The 18997-nt window shown below is 41.9% G+C and overlaps 1 protein-coding gene across 4 annotated transcripts in view; it reads right to left on the bottom strand.

Annotated features, from left to right (window-relative positions):
- The window catches only part of LOC311113634 (trafficking kinesin-binding protein 1-like), a 57996-nt gene extending 45347 nt beyond the window's left edge, over positions 1–12649 (bottom strand). For 2 of the 4 annotated variants that reach the window (XM_084156899.1, XM_084156903.1), the window contains exons 1-3: positions 12561–12649; positions 9655–9814; positions 102–449 (exon numbers count right to left, since the gene is read on the bottom strand). In XM_084156899.1, coding sequence (XP_084013025.1) covers positions 102–162 — 61 coding nt within the window. In that variant the 5' untranslated portion in view covers positions 163–449; positions 9655–9814; positions 12561–12649. The remainder of the gene's footprint in view (positions 1–101; positions 450–9654; positions 9815–12560) is intronic. The other 2 variants (XM_084156900.1, XM_084156901.1) reach the window with 2 other exon arrangements.
- Between the last annotated feature and the right edge of the window lie 6348 nt (positions 12650–18997).

The following is an 18997-nucleotide window of genomic DNA, read 5'->3' as shown; positions in this document are numbered from 1 at the left end:
CATCTTCCCACTAGCTTCTAACAAGTGCTGTCCAACATGAAACATAACCCCTTATCCAATCCCCTATAACCCATCTACTACATTCATTCACTGTGACCTACCAGTGAGGGTGGACACATCGTGGCTTCCCCTATCCACTCTTTCCAGGGGGTCCCAATCCATATTAAGGCCCTCATAGAGGGGCAGGGTCTCTTCATCGAGGCCCCCGGACGCCTCCTCCTGCCCCCCATTAAGGGAGAGGGTTGACAGGGGGTCCAGTGGGGAGTGTGGGGGCAAGAAGAAGCGATGAGGAGGAGAGGGAGAGGGATGAGGGTGGGACAGCTTGACTGGAGCCGGGGTGTTCAGGGTGAGGGTGGAGGACTCAGGGCTTGTCCCTGTAAGGGACTGAGGCCCCCTGGTGGATCAGGGAGAAACAGCAGGCTGACCGCACATCTGGTACCAACGCTGGTCTGAGAGAGGGAGAGAGAACAAAAGTGTGAGTGTTGCTTGGTTTCCATTCAATTGGCGACAGATTTTCATGCGAATATTCTAAAATCCGCATAAAAACATTTTCCCACCAGAGATGTGTTTCCATCAAATTGATTTATTGCAGATTAAAAGGTGTGTGATGACGTAATGTACATCAAAATACCTTTTGCAGTTAAAAATACAAGTTACATTGATTTCCATCGCATTTTCAACTCTATTGATGGGTTTATCACAAAAACAATTCGATACATAGCGAATGTGCCCACTCTGGTATTGGCACGTGCTCTCTAGCCAACAGCGCACATATACAGTAGGCTACTGAATCTGCGCCAAAAGAGCGATATTATTTATATTTGTAAAACGGCAGCCAAGCATTTCAACACCCTGTGAAGTTCATTTTAATTTATTTAATCTGTAGCCTAATAAACTGCATGCATGACTCCAAATTTACTTTGACATGATGGTTATTATATCAATATTTGCATAAAAGCGCTTCCAACAACATTTCTCTGATAATTCATTTTGCCGAGACAAAAAGATCCCACCTTGCCTAGTTTATTTTGTTTTGTCGACATTTGGACATGTTCTGTTTCCATCAGTCTTGTCATTAAAAAAAATTTATCCGACATGTACTTTACTCGCATAAAAAGTTTGTATGGAAACCTGGTTAGAGATTAATTCAAACCGACCATCTTTAATTTAGCAACATCACATTTTAGTATGGAATAGCATAACATTAAATGACGTTTTACATTTTAACATGGAAGGCCATCAAATATTGATGTATCAAGAAAACTCCCATCCCTTTAATGAAATGTATTTCACCTGTTTTTCCAGGTGAGATAGGCTACTGAAATGATACTCTCATTTTCTATAACAACCTGGTTAAAAGACATACAGATATAGGTCAAGTTTAAGGACCAGTTGAAACAAAACTTACTTCAGACTTGAACCACTAATTTACAAGCATCTTAATCTTTTTAAAGCCATGTACAGTGTCATACATGCTCCAATTGTCTCACTAGGCTTGGCCTTTCCCCTGAGTTTTTAGGGTCAGAAAGCTAGAGTTACCCTGGCCAAAGCTACACACAGATCAAGTTACAACCGGGGCACAACACACCACCTTATGACATTTAAACCAACATAGTTACAAAAAAAAGCTTTACGAGGCATAATACAAAGTACTGTACATTCCAACTAGGACTGCCTGCTAAGGCTAGCTGCAACCTGTATTAGAGTAAATGCTCATTCATACTGTTTACAAAAGCAAAGAGAAACAAGAGCTTCCCTCTTCATAAGGCATATCACATTCACCTACATGTCTGCCAGGAAATGCTGTGGGCAATTGTTCTGTAACTGAATAGCCTGGCTAGTGACATAATTCAAAGAGAAAATGGCTGGGGGGGGGGGACAATCTAACAATGGACAGCAAAGTAGCCTTAGTTTATTGATGGAACTCTAAATAATTGTCACATCCAGTTTTATTGTCATATAGTGGTTGTTAGTGTTTAGATACATCAGACCTAGGCAATATCAAGGCCAGTGGTAAAGGATAGTGGATGTTATACAATACATTAGCTATGTATTGCAGTCTGAGTCAAGGGAATATTGTATGAGGACTATTAGTGCAATGGGTTAATAAAGTACTGACCTTGCATGTGGGTAGACAAAACATGTGACACACGCACAAGCGTGCACACACACACACTCAGCTGTCTGCAGCTCGCACACACACCCACTCAAGAGACAGATGAGAATGACAATCTCTCCTCCTTCCTCCCCCTCTCCAACCCCCTTAATTAACTGGGTGTATTGCTCTGGTCACTCCTGCCACATCCATCCACTCCCTTCACTTACAGCTGTCAGAGGGAGCAGCAAGGTCATATACATACTGTAGGTCTGGGTTTTACTGTATCCACCCCCACCACCATGATGCATAATGTCTGGTGAGGTAGTTCTGTTGTATGTCGTGTCTAGTGACTAGAATGATAAGTAGTACTTGTGTTTTTCACTAGAAAAAATAAGGATGCATGGATGAAGTCCAAAATATAATGTTATTATACAATTATAAATGTCTTATTCCCACATCTTAAATGACAAATAAAAAGATGGAGGGGAATCAATTGGCATTTGGTACTGGCACTTAACTAACCTGCAGCACACAGTCTCACACACAAAACAAATGGAGTGTGCCCATGCACACACACACACACACACACACACACACACACACACACATCTTTTCTGTCATATTTACATGCTGCAAAGGCCAAGTTGGCAGGCATTGTACTGTAACACTGTGGGTCTATTAACTACCCAGCCAAGCGCAGCCTTGTATCCCATTTAGAGGGGTCACCAGTGGGCATGGTTATTGGCCATCTCCCCCGGTCTCTGTTTGTGTGTGGTTGTCACTGGGCCAGGCAGAATGTCAAGTGAAAGACCCTGTTATGCTGCCCAACATGCTGTTATGCTGTACAACCCTGGGCTCCACTAGGCCCTCGCTCCCCAGATCTGCCAGCAAATGAACAGTCCAGAGAATCCACAGGAACTGTGAGAAAATATTTGTCCAGTTCCATAGACAAACACACACAGTGGGGTGCGGAAGACTGGTCCACTAAGGACAAAGCCAAAAACATCTGAGCCCTGAGGATGTGTTCTGTACAGTATATCCATAAGGATATAATCAAACATCCAGGCTATTTTTTATGTAGCCTATACAAGTTACTCTCATCTTGAGAAATGTGGAATGCACAGAAATAAATGTTTACAGTATGCTACGTGATTCAACTCAAACAAGGAACGTTACTTCAATCTGAATTTCAAGGAATGCAAACTCCTTTCCTAATGTAAATGAGAAGTTAAAACGTTACCTTAATGTGTTATAGTTGCATAGGCCGTTCATCCAAGATGAGCAGTTCCAAAAGTAAAGGAATAATAAGGTGACTTTTCTGAGTGAACTTCAATAAGTCACTATAAGTGTAACTCTGTAACTGTAATGGATGTCATTCTGAGTCTGACTGACCTTCCAGAGGACTCACGCTGAACTCGTAAACGCCGGTTGGAAAAGCCTGTCTTAGGTGCTCTTTGGCCGTTCAGAAGGGGTGTGTACGTGTGTGGAGTCACACAGGAACAAGAGAGGAAGGAAGGGCAGATGAGGGTGCTAGAGAAAGAAGCGAGGGAGGGTGGGGGGGGGTAGAAAAGAGACAGATAGAGAGGGTTTAGGAGGGAGGAGGGACACTTGCAGGGTACAGTACTTAGGAAAGTGGGAAGGGAGGGGGTAGGAAAGAGTGGGCAAACTGACGGAGAGAGAGGGCACAGGGGGGAGGAGAGGAGCCCTTAGGAAAGAGGGAAGAAAGAGATGAATGGGTCACACTCGATTTAGCCTGTCACCACCAGATTGAATAACAAAATCAGAACTTGCAAACCTGAGAGGGAGAGATTTGTCAAATGCCAATCTCACCTCTAATTGGCTGAGAGGGCTAAGGACTCTGGACCCATGGTCGCCCGGGCAACAGTTTGGTCATGTGACGAAGCCCAACTGATGCCTCTGCCAGTAAGGATTTTATTCAAATGGAAAGTACTTAATTATTCAACTTCAAGGTAGAAGTTTGTACTTTAACCACAAACCAGAGAAAAGCTCTGCACTAAAATGGGGCAAGATTTACAAGACCCTTTGCACTAGAGCGAAATCTGCACCTTTTTCCCCCAGAGGGAATACAACAGGAAAAGGTAGAACAATCAAAGTCAAACAATTTAAGACTTCCACATAAGAACAAGAAAGGAAGTACACCTTTGAGATCGCTTTAGTAAATCTAAGCCAGATCACCCCCACACAAGCTAATATTACATTTACATTTTCGTCATTTAGCAGACACTCTTATCCAGAGCGACTTACAAATTGGATACAATGTATCAGTGATGAAACTTGTTTTCTGTACCCGGACAGGGCTTCTATCCAATAACTTCAAAGCTCTTTCACTGAGGGTGTAACTGACCCCATAACTGGCCTCATTTACTTCAAGTGGTGCCACACAGTCCATTACTGTGGTGGCCAGGCAGGGCAGTGAGGGCACTAGGGGATAATTAGATCAGATAAATGGCCAGATAAACTAGTGCTTGAATGATAGCCACCATTGAATTATTAAACTCTACCCTGAGATAGTCTCTCCTGACAGGCTTAAATCAAGTAGCTGACCAGCCAGCATGCACATGAGATTTGGTTCTGGGTGACGAGATTAGAGCCTTTCTAATGACTAGGGTTCAGGCTAATTATAGTGGAATCATACTGGAGTGGTGCTCCCATATGGCCGTGTTTCGACTTGACAGTTAATGCTGTTTTTGTATTCTGATCATGGAGTTCTGATCATGGAATTCCGAACACATCATGCGTCTACACCTACATTTAAAATGTGTCCACATTTTGTCCGGATTCCCTTTTCCCGCACTATATATTAAAATGCCAATATGCATTCTGTAAACGGTAGAATAGGCTAAATATGATAATAACACAACAACTGATGGCAGTAGCTAACTAGCTAGCTTACCTCTGTAGCTAGCCAGCAAGCTAGCAAGTGAAACTAAAGGGATTGCAAACAGGTTAGCATAACTCTAGCCAAACAGAAAATAATTGTTATAAATATTAACTAGCTGGCTAGCATTTATGAGGCCAGTAAACATGCTCCCCACACGCTAGGAACGTATTTCCTCCAACGTTATAATGAAAAGGTGCCTCTCGGTCCCAAAACACACATTTTCAAGAGACTTATGGGCGGAGTGCTGATGACGTCGCCCACTGTATGCGCTTTCGGTAGCCTGATTGCATCCAGACTGAGGAGAAATCTGCACACAATTCATCCCTGACCATCTCCTGAAGTGGTCAGCCAGATCTGAACACAATCAGACCACAATGCATCTAGACACGTCTTTTCAATGCAATCTTCGTATTCTGATAGCAGAAGTCGCATGTAAGTGTCAAGTGTAGACACGACCATAGAGAGGTGTCCCCCAAAATAGAACAGGTAACATTAGTTCCTTCTAGGTAAGCCTTCAAACTAAATTGTGGAAAGACATCGAAAACTGAGAAAAGACAATAATTAGTCAACACACTATACTAATAAAAAGCAGGAAATTAACTATTAAAATAGTCGATGGCCTATGATCCAGGTGGAGTAAAAGGCCTGAGTAAGTAAGTAAATACTATACGCATCTCTGGAGCCAAGCAGCCAGACAACATGGGTTGTGGTGGGCGAGGAGAATGCAGAGACATGTCGCTACTAGAGTCTCATTTCAAACAGATGACCTTAGCCACTGTCTGTCTCATGGTCAGAGATAAGCTGTTGTGTTGTATCAGTTGAGTATCTAGACACAGTGTTCACTCCCCAAACAATAAACAATGCCTACGAGACCTTCTGCACACTTTCCATGGCTGAACTGCCTTCACTTCAAACCTGATTAATCAAGTCACAAGGCAATTATGACTCAATTATATCTCAATTTAAAAGGTAGACTCAGCTAAGTGACGTTGCCACGAGCAGCACCGCAGATATTGAGATAAGTGAGATGCAAGACTTCGCCTCACGCTTCAACGCTCTTAGTTGTTGCGGAAACTGGCCCACTATACTGTTCACATTCTGCAACCTACATCATATCGCTGAGTCTACCTTTAAAGTAAGCGAAGTTTCCTGAGTCCAATACAATAAAACAAATTCAAGCTTCTCAGAGGACAAGGAAAGTCATAAATGTTCTAAAGAATATCACAACTCCTGTCAATCCCCTCAAGCCTAATATTTTCCCCAGTTAGCAGTCGCCGTGACTGAAAACAGCTTCCCCTGCTATCGCTAACCTGATCAAAACTGTTTACAAAGTCATGGACCCTGTAAACAGACTGCCATGACATATAGTCCCGTGTGGCTAAGTTGGCAGCGCATTGCAACGCTAGGGTTGTGTGTTCGATTCCCACAGGGGACCAGTATGAACAAATAAGAAAATGTATGCACTCACTACTGTATGTCGCTCTGGATATGAGCGTCTGATAAATGACAACAACAACAACAAAAAGACTAACTGACAGACATCATCCCATCCAACAGATGACATCACATCTATCACACCCTTTTCAACATAGGTCTTCTCACAGACACTTTGCTCTCATTCCTATGAAGCAACTTCCCCTAAACGCACTGCAATCTCCATTAACTCAAACTGGGAGCACTGATTGGTTAACCATTAACTTCCTCATTGTACTATTTCCCATAAAGACCCAGTCTATCAACCGCCTCACTGATAAAGGTGTGGTGTCTCTTAAATGTATATTGTTTAAACTCTGGCACAGGGAATAGAGGGGAAAGGAGTAGGACAAAGCATTTGCAGATCATTGTTTGTGCATTTCCACAGTGATGTTTCAGTTATTCTCATGGCTCTGCCTATCTAACAATACGCACTATTTGGATACTTTGGATACTTTGAAAATGACTTGTGTGATGATTATATGACATCTGTTGTTATGTCTGTTTGGTCTCTTTTAGAAAATATCCTATGGATGGTACAGACGAAACCAAAGTCTGGACAAACATTGAAGCCTCTGCATCTACAGAGATGCAGCCACAGATACTATTGACATGATCAGGCACAAACCAATGCACAATGCAAATCACCAAGCTTGTCATGAGTCATGACAAAAGGCAGGATATGAGGGGAGAGATAACTTTCCACAAAGCACACACAAAGCAAATGAGGGAACACTTAGTCTAGTATGAGAGAAAGACAAAACAGGAGAGTGAATGAGAGAGAGAGAAACACTTAGTCTAGTATGAGTGAAAGACAAAACAGGAGAGTGAATGAGAGAGAGAGAAACACTTAGTCTAGTATGAGTGAAATACAAAACAGGAGAGTGAATGAGAGAGAGAGAGAGAGAGAGAGAGAGGGAGAAAAAAGAAAGAAAGAAAGAAAGAAAGAAAGAAAGAAAGAAAGAAAGAAAGAAAGAAAGAAAGAAAGAAAGAAAGAAAGAAAGAAAGAAAGAAAGAAAGAAAGAAAGAAAGAGCGAAAGAGTAAGAAAGCTAGAGAGCGATACTACACAGACACCAGCAAGTATCTTTAAAATGACCTCTATCTAGAAGATTTGTTACAAGCTAATGAATACAGCTATGATCCAGAGGCATGTATAGGGCATGGGATACAGAGACACAAAAAGAGACAGAAGGGGGGGGGGGAGAGAGAGAGAGAGAGAGAGAGAGAGAGAGAGAGAAACAACAGCACTGTATCAGGAGAACCTTTACTTGGACAGAGACTGGTTATTTTTACAACCCACTAGTCACCCAGACAACTGGAACAGCTATATCCGGACTCCAACTACAGTGTGAACAGAAAGTGGCCTTAAATACCTAAACCTAAATACCAACACACTCTCAGTCTCAGCTGATTCTCTCAGTGTAGACATTTACATTTTAGTTATTTAGCAGACGCTCTTATCCAGAGCGACTTACAGTTTGTGCATATTTTATTTTATTTTATTCTAGGATCTCTAGCGGCACAGCTAGGACTGCGATGCAGTGCCTTAGACCACTGCGCCACTCGGGAGACAAAGGTCACTAGCCCTACTCCTACAGAGCTACTACAAGGGTGCAGGCTTTTGTTCCAGCCAGGCTCTAACATACCCAATGACGTGATTGGATGAATCTACTACTCACAAAGACCTTGATCAGTTGAATCAGTTGACTTAGTGTTGGGCTGCAACAAAAGCCTGCACACCCTGTAGCTAGAGACAAGAGTCTGTGACCAAAAGCTACAAGTGATGAGAGGATGAAGGATTGGGAGTCACACACTGTAATCATTATGTCTGTCAAGTGGTAATTCTCATCAATGTAATGTCATTCACTGTCCACATTAAGAAGACAAGTAGGACTATTCAAGCTTAACAGAGTGGCATTCTACCTCTAATATGCTAACATATAGAGAGTTGCTATTTTAGCCATATGGTTGTATTTGAAGAGAGAGCACATTACATTTTACATTTTAGTCATTTAGCAGACGCTCTTATCCAGAGCGACTTACAGTTAGTTTATTTTTCATACTGGCCCCCCGTGGGAATCGAACCCACAACCCTGGCGTTGCAAACGCCATGCTCTACCAACTGAGCTACATCCCTGCCGGCCATTCCCTCCCCTACCCTGGATGACGCTGGGCCAATTGTGCGCCGCCCCATGGGTCTCCCGGTCGTGGCCGTCTACGACAGAGCCTGGATATGATGGTTTGGGTAGTTTGGAACTCCAATGCACTCACTATATCCTTTATCATGCACACATATGGTCTGCACTAGTGTGAATTGCTGCAGATACAATGTGGCTAAAATAGACTTTCACACAAGATGCAATTCAACTCATATTAACTTTACTCTGCACAAATACCATGGACTACTACACTGTATTACTTTCTCTTGTCGTTTTTAGTAGGAAGATGGTATTACAAATTGAAACCACTCTGCCAGCTCACAAGATATTTGTCTGTGGTTCAACAGGCCTACAACCAAATCAACCTGTGGTTCAACAGGCCTACAACCAAATCAACCTGTGGTTCAACAGGCCTACAACCAAATCAACCTGTGGTTCAACAGGCCTACAACCAAATCAACCTGTGGTTCAACAGGCCTACAACCAAGTCAACCTGTGGTTCAACAGGCCTACAACCAAATCAACCTGTGGTTCAACAGGCCTACAGTACTTCTGAAGGCTCTTACACAACCTAGCAACCTAATAAAGACCAACAATACACACATGACAACACAGTACATCAGCTATGAAATGAACCTCAGCCTCCATGATCTTCCAAATAACAGGCTTCTTTACTGTGCTTCTGGTCAATGTTTGCAACGTTTTCATTAGACTGAAAGCATACTGAAACACACACACAAGCACACACACATCTCTATCACACACATCTCTAGCTTCCAGTCAATTTGTGTAGTCGGCCCCAAATGTATTGACATGACTAAGTTGCAGGGAGGGGAGAAGAACAAACACAGAAGTCCTCTGTGCCGGCTCTCTCAGGGACAATGAACGCAAACAGAGTCAGAGGCTAACTACAGTAGCATAGACACAGAGACAGTACACTAATAATGCTAATAACATTAGGTTATTAGCGTTAGTGACTAACTGAGTATATCACGTACTGTGGTAAATGACAGTTACTCACTGTGCTGCTAGGAGTATCCTTACATTGATTTGACGCAGGTATTGTTGGTAGGAAAGGCTCTCTTTGAGAGTGAGAGAGCCAGAGTCAAATCCAATGCCCTCTACAGCTGCTGCTTTTCCTGTCAGCTACCGTAGCCCTCATCCAGTGTGGAGTGTCCTGGCTGAGAGGGAGAGCGAGAGTGAGAGCAAGAGCGAGAGCGACGGAGGGAGGGAGGGAGGGAAAAGGGATGGAGGTGGGGTTATAATGGAGAGCGGTGGGAGAGGGGCATAGAGAGTGTGTGTGTGACAGAGAAGAGAGAGAGAGAGAGAGAGAGAGAGAGAGAGAGAGAGAGAGAGAGAGAGAGAGAGAGAGAGAGAGAGAGAGAGAGAGAGAGAGAGAGAGAGAGAGAGAGAGAGAGAGAGAGAGAGAGAGAGAGAGAGAGAGAGAGAGAGAGATGGAGAGAGAGAGATAGAGAGAGAGAGAGAGAGAGAGAGAGAGAGAGAGAGAGAGATGGAGAGAGAGAGATAGAGAGAGAGAGAGGGGAATAGGGTGTGTTATGCTTGCCCATACAAGAAAACCAGATGGATGTTCTGTTTTTGATTCTGGAGAAAATCTTTGAAATTCTACCTCAATGGTCCCACCTTAACAAAGAGTCAATACCCGTCTTTGAAGGCCCCAAAACAGGTGGCAAGACCGAGTCAATGAGTCAAAAACCCACATGAACCCCACACTTTAATTTCTCTTGGCTAATGTTCAAGGACAAAGCATGCAGTGTTTAAACAACAGGACCATTCATCTCACTGAAAATCCTACGGCCACTTATCCACAATATGCAGTAATCTGTAAAGAAAGCTTAGCAGAGTTAATGATATATAATTAATTTAAAACAAATGAAGGAAATTCTGCCTTTTTTATTGTAATACACAATTGTAATCATGTTACACAGCATCAGAAGTGTTGATTCACGAGTGGACCAGTCAAACCAAATCTCAACTTTGGGAGACATTGCAGGTTCCCTGACCAATAAGTTATTGATACATTCTTCCTAATAGGTTTGCATGTTAGGTTCTAATAGGTTCACTCAAAATGGCAATTTACTAAGAGTAGGCTAGGCAACACAATCACAAAGTACACAAGAGAGAGAGAGAGAGAGAGAGTGTGTGTGTGTGTGTGAGAGAGAGGAAGACAGTCTGTGAGTCAGCACTTCTACACCCTGTCATATTGCAGCTGCAGGCAAGGAATACCCTCTCCCCTCTCTCTCTGTCATACTATCTGCCTCAGTCTGGTGCTCTGATCAGAGCCATGCATTTGCGTCAGTCATATCAGACATCTCACTTTCTGCTTTACACACGGTCGTACACTAGCCAAATCAAATGCATTACTAATGCACAAGTTCAACATTTACATGCAACCAGCAGTCAGCAGATAAACTTAGCTCATGTTGTTTGGGCCCAAAATGCTCTCGAAATCTGCCTTATAGGTTTTAGAAACAATTGTCCATTGTAGTTTGACAATTAAACTAACCGTAAAATTAGGACACTTCGAATACATGCTGATGGCATATGGTAGGCCAACATCAGACAATGGGCAATAAAGGAATACACTGAATATGAAAGGCATGAATACATCATAGATCTGTGATTACAGAGGCTTCATTATTTGCCATAGACTCTAAACCATTTGGCTGGTCATGAACTGTTAGGCTATTTATGGAAAAGTATTACAAATTAGAAAAGGCATGTTCTAAGTTACAGTTCTGAGTATGAAGGGCTGCCATAAAAGGACATTTCTATTTAGTCATCAAAAATGGTGGTGAGAGCAGCACCTCCTGTTGTGTCTCCTAGCTAATATAACAGCCTAGGCTACAGTGATAATGACCTTCAAAGAGTGAGGTGACTGGATCTGACATACAGTCACTCGCTTGATTGTATCTGTATCAAGGTGCTATTGTATATTGCAAACACCCATCAATATGTAGGGTAGGTATGGTCAGTGTCAAGGGTGTGCTGGATAGTTCCAAGGACCAACATCAGTTGTTCAACAATATCTAGCTGCAGTAGATAGGGACACATACACCTATATTGATTTTAAATAATAATAATAATAATAATAATAATAACATGGCCACATTACCACATTGACATAGGATTGGTAAGGAAGCACAACTACAGGAGACATGGACTGTACAAATAAAATTGTAGCCTACTACAGACAAACGTTAACATTACTGTTTGTTCGAAACATTGTTGCAAAAATTATGTCGCAAACAGAAACAATGTTGCAAACAGAAACATGGAAAGTCAGGTAGCTTAGTGGGTAAGAGCGTTGTGCCAGTAACCGAAAGGTCGCTGGTTCTAATCCCCGAGCCGACTAGGTGAAAAATCTGTCGATGTGCCCTTAAGCAAGGCACTTAACCTTAATTGCTCATGTAAGTCGCTCTGGATAAGAGCGTCTGCTAAATGACTAAAATGTAATGTAAAAATGTCTTTAACTGGATGTGTGCGCTTCATTTGTCATTTAGGTCTAACAAAGATTATAGATAATGTTTTCGTGATACGATCCGATCCGCCTCTGCCAGTTTTACAGTTGACTAGCTACATCTCTCTTCATCTTTTCTGCTGATAAATAATTCACTATGCTGCAACTGAAAAGGGGTGATTGTCGTGTACAATGAGTTAATTTGTCCTACTTCTTTGAGATAAATAAGTGTTTATTTAAAGAACATTTTCAAAGAGCACAGGCGTTTTGCATTTCCACCGACAACAAAAGGGCAGGGATCCTACCAAGTGATCCCACCCTGTGTGAGCCTATGGAAACTTCGCTTCATCAAGTTGGTCACCCTTTGCTTTGTTTAGAAGAAGAGAAGTACCAAAATGCAACTATCAACAGATACTGTGACATGAGATAACAAGATTATAGAGACTTACGCATTTGATTTTTACCCAAGTTCTTCAAGGTCGTTTTCGGCAACCTTTACAGGAACTTTTCCTCCGGACTTCGAGCTGTCAAAGCGCTGGGTCCGTCCGTATTTGGTCATCTTGGAAGCGAAGTATTATGGAACATTCAGTTTCACGGGCAACATCCATGCTTTGTACCTAGCTAGAATACTTTGAACTAGTGGCCCCCAGTAACAGGTAACAGACATACATGATGAAATCACAACTATTGCGCATTTATGCGCAAATGTGACAAATATTTAGTGAAATTGTATGTATTACAGATTTCAATGTGTTCAGAATATGTGTCTCAAATGTAAATATAAGATGTACAGACCGACCTTCTTGTTTGATTTCAACAGAATAAAAACTATTATAGAAAAGCAACAGTTGAGGACAGTGTCACACCACCTAAAAAGTTCCAGTGGAAGTTCCCTGGATACATCATAAAAGTAACTGCCCCTGCAGTTTGCAGCCCAGCCATGTTCAAATTAGAGGTACTCCAAACCAGTGGTCACATGAAATGTATTTTAGTCATGTCCTGCTGCTCCATAGATAATTTTGGTGATACTATATCTGACAAATCAGGCATTCATCTAGTAGGTTAAATGAGGCAGTCAACCTGAATGCAGCAGATTACAAGCATGGAAATTATTAATAAGCTTGGCCTACTTCCTATATTACATTTTGAGGCTGTTTATCAACTTTCTTATATATTATTTATGGTTATATTCATACTTATATTTGAAAGATAATATTGGATGTATTTAATTATATTTAAGGGTACAAATGGGTACAGATAGATATGGTGAGAAAATTGTAAAAGTCCCATTTGCTGTGAAATTGTACTACTCCTCCCAAAACAGCAGGAACTCTTATGGGCTTGATGTCGCTCCCATTCTAAAGATCGGCTTCATCTCTCTCCTACTCTATATCTAGATTCTCCCACACTCCTTAAGATGCCTACACTGGGTTGGAGCAGCAAATGCTAGGCTATTTTCACCCCCAGAGAGAACCACCAAACCTCTTTGGGAATGCATCCCTCTGACCCTGAACAACACACACACACACACACACACACACACACACACACACCAGTGGAGGCTGCTGAGGGGAGGACGGCTAATAATAATGGCTGGAATGGAGTCAATGGAGTGGTATGAACCACGTGGAAACCACGTGTTTGTTGTGTTTGATACCATTCCATCGACTCCATTCCAGCCACTATTATGAGTCGTCCTCCCCTCAGCAGCCTCCACTGATACACACACGGTGGCGCTAATATATGGGGTAAAGCAGCATTTGAATGTGTAGTGTTGTGTGTTTTGATGTGTGGGCTACTGTCTGCCTCTAGTGTCTAAAGTCATGTACAGACATGTACTGTAAAAACACAAAGAAATGCACTGACTTTCAAAATAATGTGTTAAATTCAATATTTGTACATGAAAAACATGTTAAATATAAATTGATAGATACAAATTTATACTTATAGTTTTATTTTGAATGTAATAATATTCACATATACACACTGAGTGTTCCAAACATTAAGAACACCTTCCTAATATTGAGTTGCACCCCACCTTTTGCCCTCAGAACAGCCTCAATTTGTCGGGGCATGGACTCTACAAGGTGTCGAAAGCGTTCCACAGGGATGCTGGCCCATGTTGACTCCAATGCTTCCCACAGTTGTGTCAAGTTGGCTGGATGTCCTTTGGGTGGTGGACTATTCTTGATACACACAGGAAACTGTTGAGCGTGAAAAACCCAGCAGCATTGCAGTTCTTGACACAAACCAGTGCACCTGGCACCTACTACCATACCCTGTTCTAAGGCACTTAGATTTTCTGTCTTGCCCATTCACCCTCTGAATGGCACACATACACACTCCGTCTCAATTTTCTCAAGGCTAGAAAATCCTCATTTTTAAATAAAAAAAACATTTTTTTTTTTTTGTTTTAAATGCAAATGTTTTTTTTCCAATAATTTGTTCATTAAAAAAAAATACAAAAAATTAGTCATTTAGCAGACGCTCTTATACAGAGCGACTTACAGTTAGTGAGTGCATACATTTTCTTTAACCTGTCTCCTCCCCTTCATCAACACTGATTGAAGTGGATTTAACAAGTGACATCAATAAGGGATCATAGCTTTCACCTGGATAGTATATGTCATGGAAAGAGCAGGTGTCCTTAATGTTTTGTACACTCAGTGTATATATACATTTATATATAATATGCCATTTAGCAGATGCTTTAATCCAAAGCGACGGTCATGCGTGTATACATTTTACGTATGATTGGTACTGGGCTCAAACCCACTACCCTGGCGTTACAAGCACCATGCTCTTCCAACTGAGCTACAAAGGACATTATAGATATTACACATACTCTGTCATAGCAGTTGCATGCTAAACAATCCCCTTTATAGACAATATTATTCTCCATATAAATCTATCAAAAAATCATTGGTACTTGAACCTCTCTACACTATAATCACTCAAACATGTTTTAATGTAGCAGAGTAGTATAGTCTAATTCTCTAATTCTGTCTTGTGGTGTGAGATCGTATATAGCTTCCCACTGTCCATTCTTCCACATTTAACACAAGACTACAGTGTCTCACATTGGGGAAACAGCCATTAATAATTTACAACACTCTCCATCAATCCAGCCAGTGAGCCGATGGGTCTGGTCCGGTCCCAGCTTGGCGTCCTCATCCTCTCCCAAGGACAATGGGGCCATTTCCTGTCGGTGTAAAAGCAGAGACAGTGGAGTATTGTGAGGCAGGACATCATATCAGCCAGCCATGACCTTGGAGTGAAAGACTAACTCAGTCATATACACTGAGATTCATTGGTCTATTTGCTTTGAGGTCGGAGAGGGCTGATTGGTCACTGGCACCCAAATGCAGTCATCAGAATGTTCAGATGACTCCTATGTAGGAAGTTCAGAGCAGTTACAAGCCCTACTACAAGCCAATTACAGTTTTTCTCAATTGCTAAAACACTAAACCCTATTGTCTGAACCAAATGCTCAGTTGCCTGAACCCACTGATTGAATCAATCACTCTTTTGGCAAAACCATAAGCACTTTTCACCTGTTTAGACATAACTTGCCAACACATTTTCATTGTGATGCACCCGTGCTGCATAATGGTGAGCACAGGTGACAAAAGTCAAACACAATTAGAGCACAGGTGTCACCACTTGAACACAACAACTCAAAATTGATCACACTTGTGGCTAATGATGTGAGGGAACATATACAGTAAGCCAGTTCAGAGAGCACTGGTTTGTGAGGCCCTACAATGGATAGAAATCTGAGAGGAAGAGTTCGTGTGAGAGGAGGTCGAGGTGGTCGAGGTGGTCAGCGAAGACAAAGAACAGTAATATCTGATGAAATCAGAGCTACTGTGATTGACCATGTTCTTGTCCATGGTATGAGCATGAGGGAGGCTGGACAAAGGGTACAACCAAACATCAGTAGATTCACTGTGTCCACCATAATCTGAAGATTTAGAGAAGAGAACAGGTAATTACCTTTTTTTGACATTATAGTACAGTATGTAAATGTTGACAGCAATTACTGTATGACATCCTATATACTGTACCACAGTATACTGTAAGTAAATATATGTTTCAGTACATCACTGTACCAATGTACTGTAGTATTGTAATGGAGGGTTGGTCTAACTGTTTGTAGGACTAGTATTCCATGTATATTTTTTGTAACTCCATGTTCTCTTTTTGTAGAATTGAAAGACTGCCACATGGGGGTGGGAGGACAGGTATGTTCTCCCCACACCAAGAGACCCTAATTGTTGATATGGTCCGTGAGAACAATGCCATTAAACTGAGTGAAATTCAGCAGAAGATCATTGAGGACCATTTAAATTTTGAGGGTATCGACAGTGTCAGCCTCTCTACTGTTGGTCGTGTCCTCAAGCGCAACAGACTGCGCATGAAACAGCTATACAGAGTGCCCTTTGATCGCAACTCAGACAGAGTCAAAGAGCAAAGATTCCAGTATGTACAGGTTGGCATATATCCAGACACATTCAATGTTGATTACTCTAAGTAGTGATTTACTGTAGTGGCCTAAATCACTTTTTCCGTATCACTTACAAAACTATATCTATTTCTACAGAGGGTTTTTCAACTGGATGCAATAGAAAGACCCCATCAATACATCTACATGGATGAAGCTGGGTTTAATCTCACCAAAAGGAGAAGGAGAGGCCGTAATGTGATTGGCCATCGGGCCATTGTTGGTGTTCCTGGGCAGCGTGGTGGCAATGTCACATTATGTGCTGCCATCAGCAATCATGGGGTTGTCCACCATCATGCCAACCTGGGGCCCTACAACACTCACCAGCTCCTCATTTTCCTCAATCACATGCGAGATGCTTTGTTAGGGCAGCAGGATGAGCATCCCATCTATGTTGTTGTTTGGGACAATGTGAGTTTTCACAGAGCCCTCCAGGTTAGAGAGTGGTATAATATGAACCAAGGTTTTATCAATCTTTGCCTTCCACCGTACTCCCCTTTCCTAAACCCCATTGAGGAATTCTTCTCCTCATGGCGGTGGAAGGTATATGAACGCCAACCTTACACCAGGGTAAATCTCCTGCAAGCCATGGGACTTGCCTGTGGTGACATAGGTGTGGAGGCATGCCAAGCCTGGATACGGCATGCCAGGGGTTTTTTCCCCCGTTGCCTGGCCAGACAAAATGTGGCCTGTGATGTGGATGAAGTCCTGTGGCCTGACCCAGTACGGAGACATGATGCTGTGGCTGAGTAATGCACTTATTTGTATATTTTTGTACTTTATTTTTACATGGGCTTACTGTACACAAGTGGCAAACGCATAAGATTTCTGTTTGTTTTTACAAGTGCTACATGTAAATGCACAAGATTTCTGTTTTGTCTTTTTGTACAAGTGCTAAATGCACAGTTTTTTTTTGTTTTGCAACATGCATTTAGCCTACAGTGAACAATAAACATTTATTTCTCCAGCTTCATGTCCTGAGCATTGTGTTTTCTATTTTTCTACGTAGTGTTTAGTGACTGTTCAGTAGTGTTTTTTATTTTGATTGACTCGGGGCACGATTTGACAACATAGTTCAGTTTTGAGCACAGATTGAACTGTTTAGAGGTGAAAGTTTGGTTTTGCAAGAAGAGTCTGAGGTTTTGTGAATGTAGCTTGAAAATTGGGTTTTGTGTTCACAGTTAAGAGAAAAGGAGAGCAGCTTTCAAGAAATGTGTCTTAGCAATCGAGAAAAAATGTAATACATCTGTGATATCGCGTAGAAGGAGGCATTGTGTCAGTGTGTGTGTGCATGAGAGAGAGAGAGAGAGAGAGAGAGAGAGGGGAATAGGGTGTGTTATGCTTGCCCATACAAGAAAACCAGATGGATGTTCTGTTTTTGATTCTGGAGAAAATCTTTGAAATTCTACCTCAATGGTCCCACCTTAACAAAGAGTCAATACCCGTCTTTGAAGGCCCCAAAACAGGTGGCAAGACCGAGTCAATGTGTCAAAAGCCCACATGAACCCCACACTTTAATTTCTCTTGGCTAATGTTCAAGGACAAAGCATGCAGTGTTTAAACAACAGGACCATTCATCTCACTGAAAATCCTACGGCCACTTATCCACAATATGCAGTAATCTGTAAAGAAAGCTTAGCAGAGTTAATGATATAGAATTAATTTAAAACAAATGAAGGAAATTCTGCCTTTTTTATTGTAATACACAATTGTAATCATGTTACACAGCATCAGAAGTGTTGATTCATGAGTGGACCAGTCAAACCAAATCTCAACTTTGGGAGACATTGCAGGTTCCCTGACCAATACGTTATTGATACATTCTTCCTAATAGGTTTGCATGTTAGGTTCTAATAGGTTCACTCAAAATGGCAATTTACTAAGAGTAGGCTAGGCAACACAATCACAAAGTACACAAGTTGGTGATGAGAAGTGTCAATTAGCCCTAAGGCTTTCAGACATTAGTCTGTCAACCACACATGCTTTTACACCCAGACGCATGGCCTATATAATCAGCAGCACTGACCCAATATGCCGTGCCACTGGCCCTGGCCCCTGTCTCATCCAGTCTAGGGGAATAGAAAATGGCTGTCACAATGAACAGCTAGCTGCTAGCCTGACAACAATACACCCTGAGGCAGGATATGGACTGACCTATTTGAGTCTGTCATACAGCATGCGAGAGAGAAACACTTTCCACATGCTCACTTTCTCTCTGTCACTTTGCTCACATAACCTCATTCTCTATCCTTTCTAGACTCCTAACACCATGCGGGGTGTCACTTTGAATATTCATCCACAAGTTACTAAAACTCTCTCTGTGCCCACTGAGAAAGGTTTTTCGAAAAGACGAATGAGAGTGTGAATGTGGGTTAAAATTAT

This window comes from Coregonus lavaretus (assembly GCF_964263955.1).
Source record: "Coregonus lavaretus genome assembly, chromosome: 40".
In the NCBI taxonomy this organism is placed as follows: Eukaryota; Metazoa; Chordata; class Actinopteri; order Salmoniformes; family Salmonidae; genus Coregonus; species Coregonus lavaretus.
Note: the sequence above shows the minus strand (reverse complement) of the source record. Positions and strands in the feature narration are given on the sequence as shown.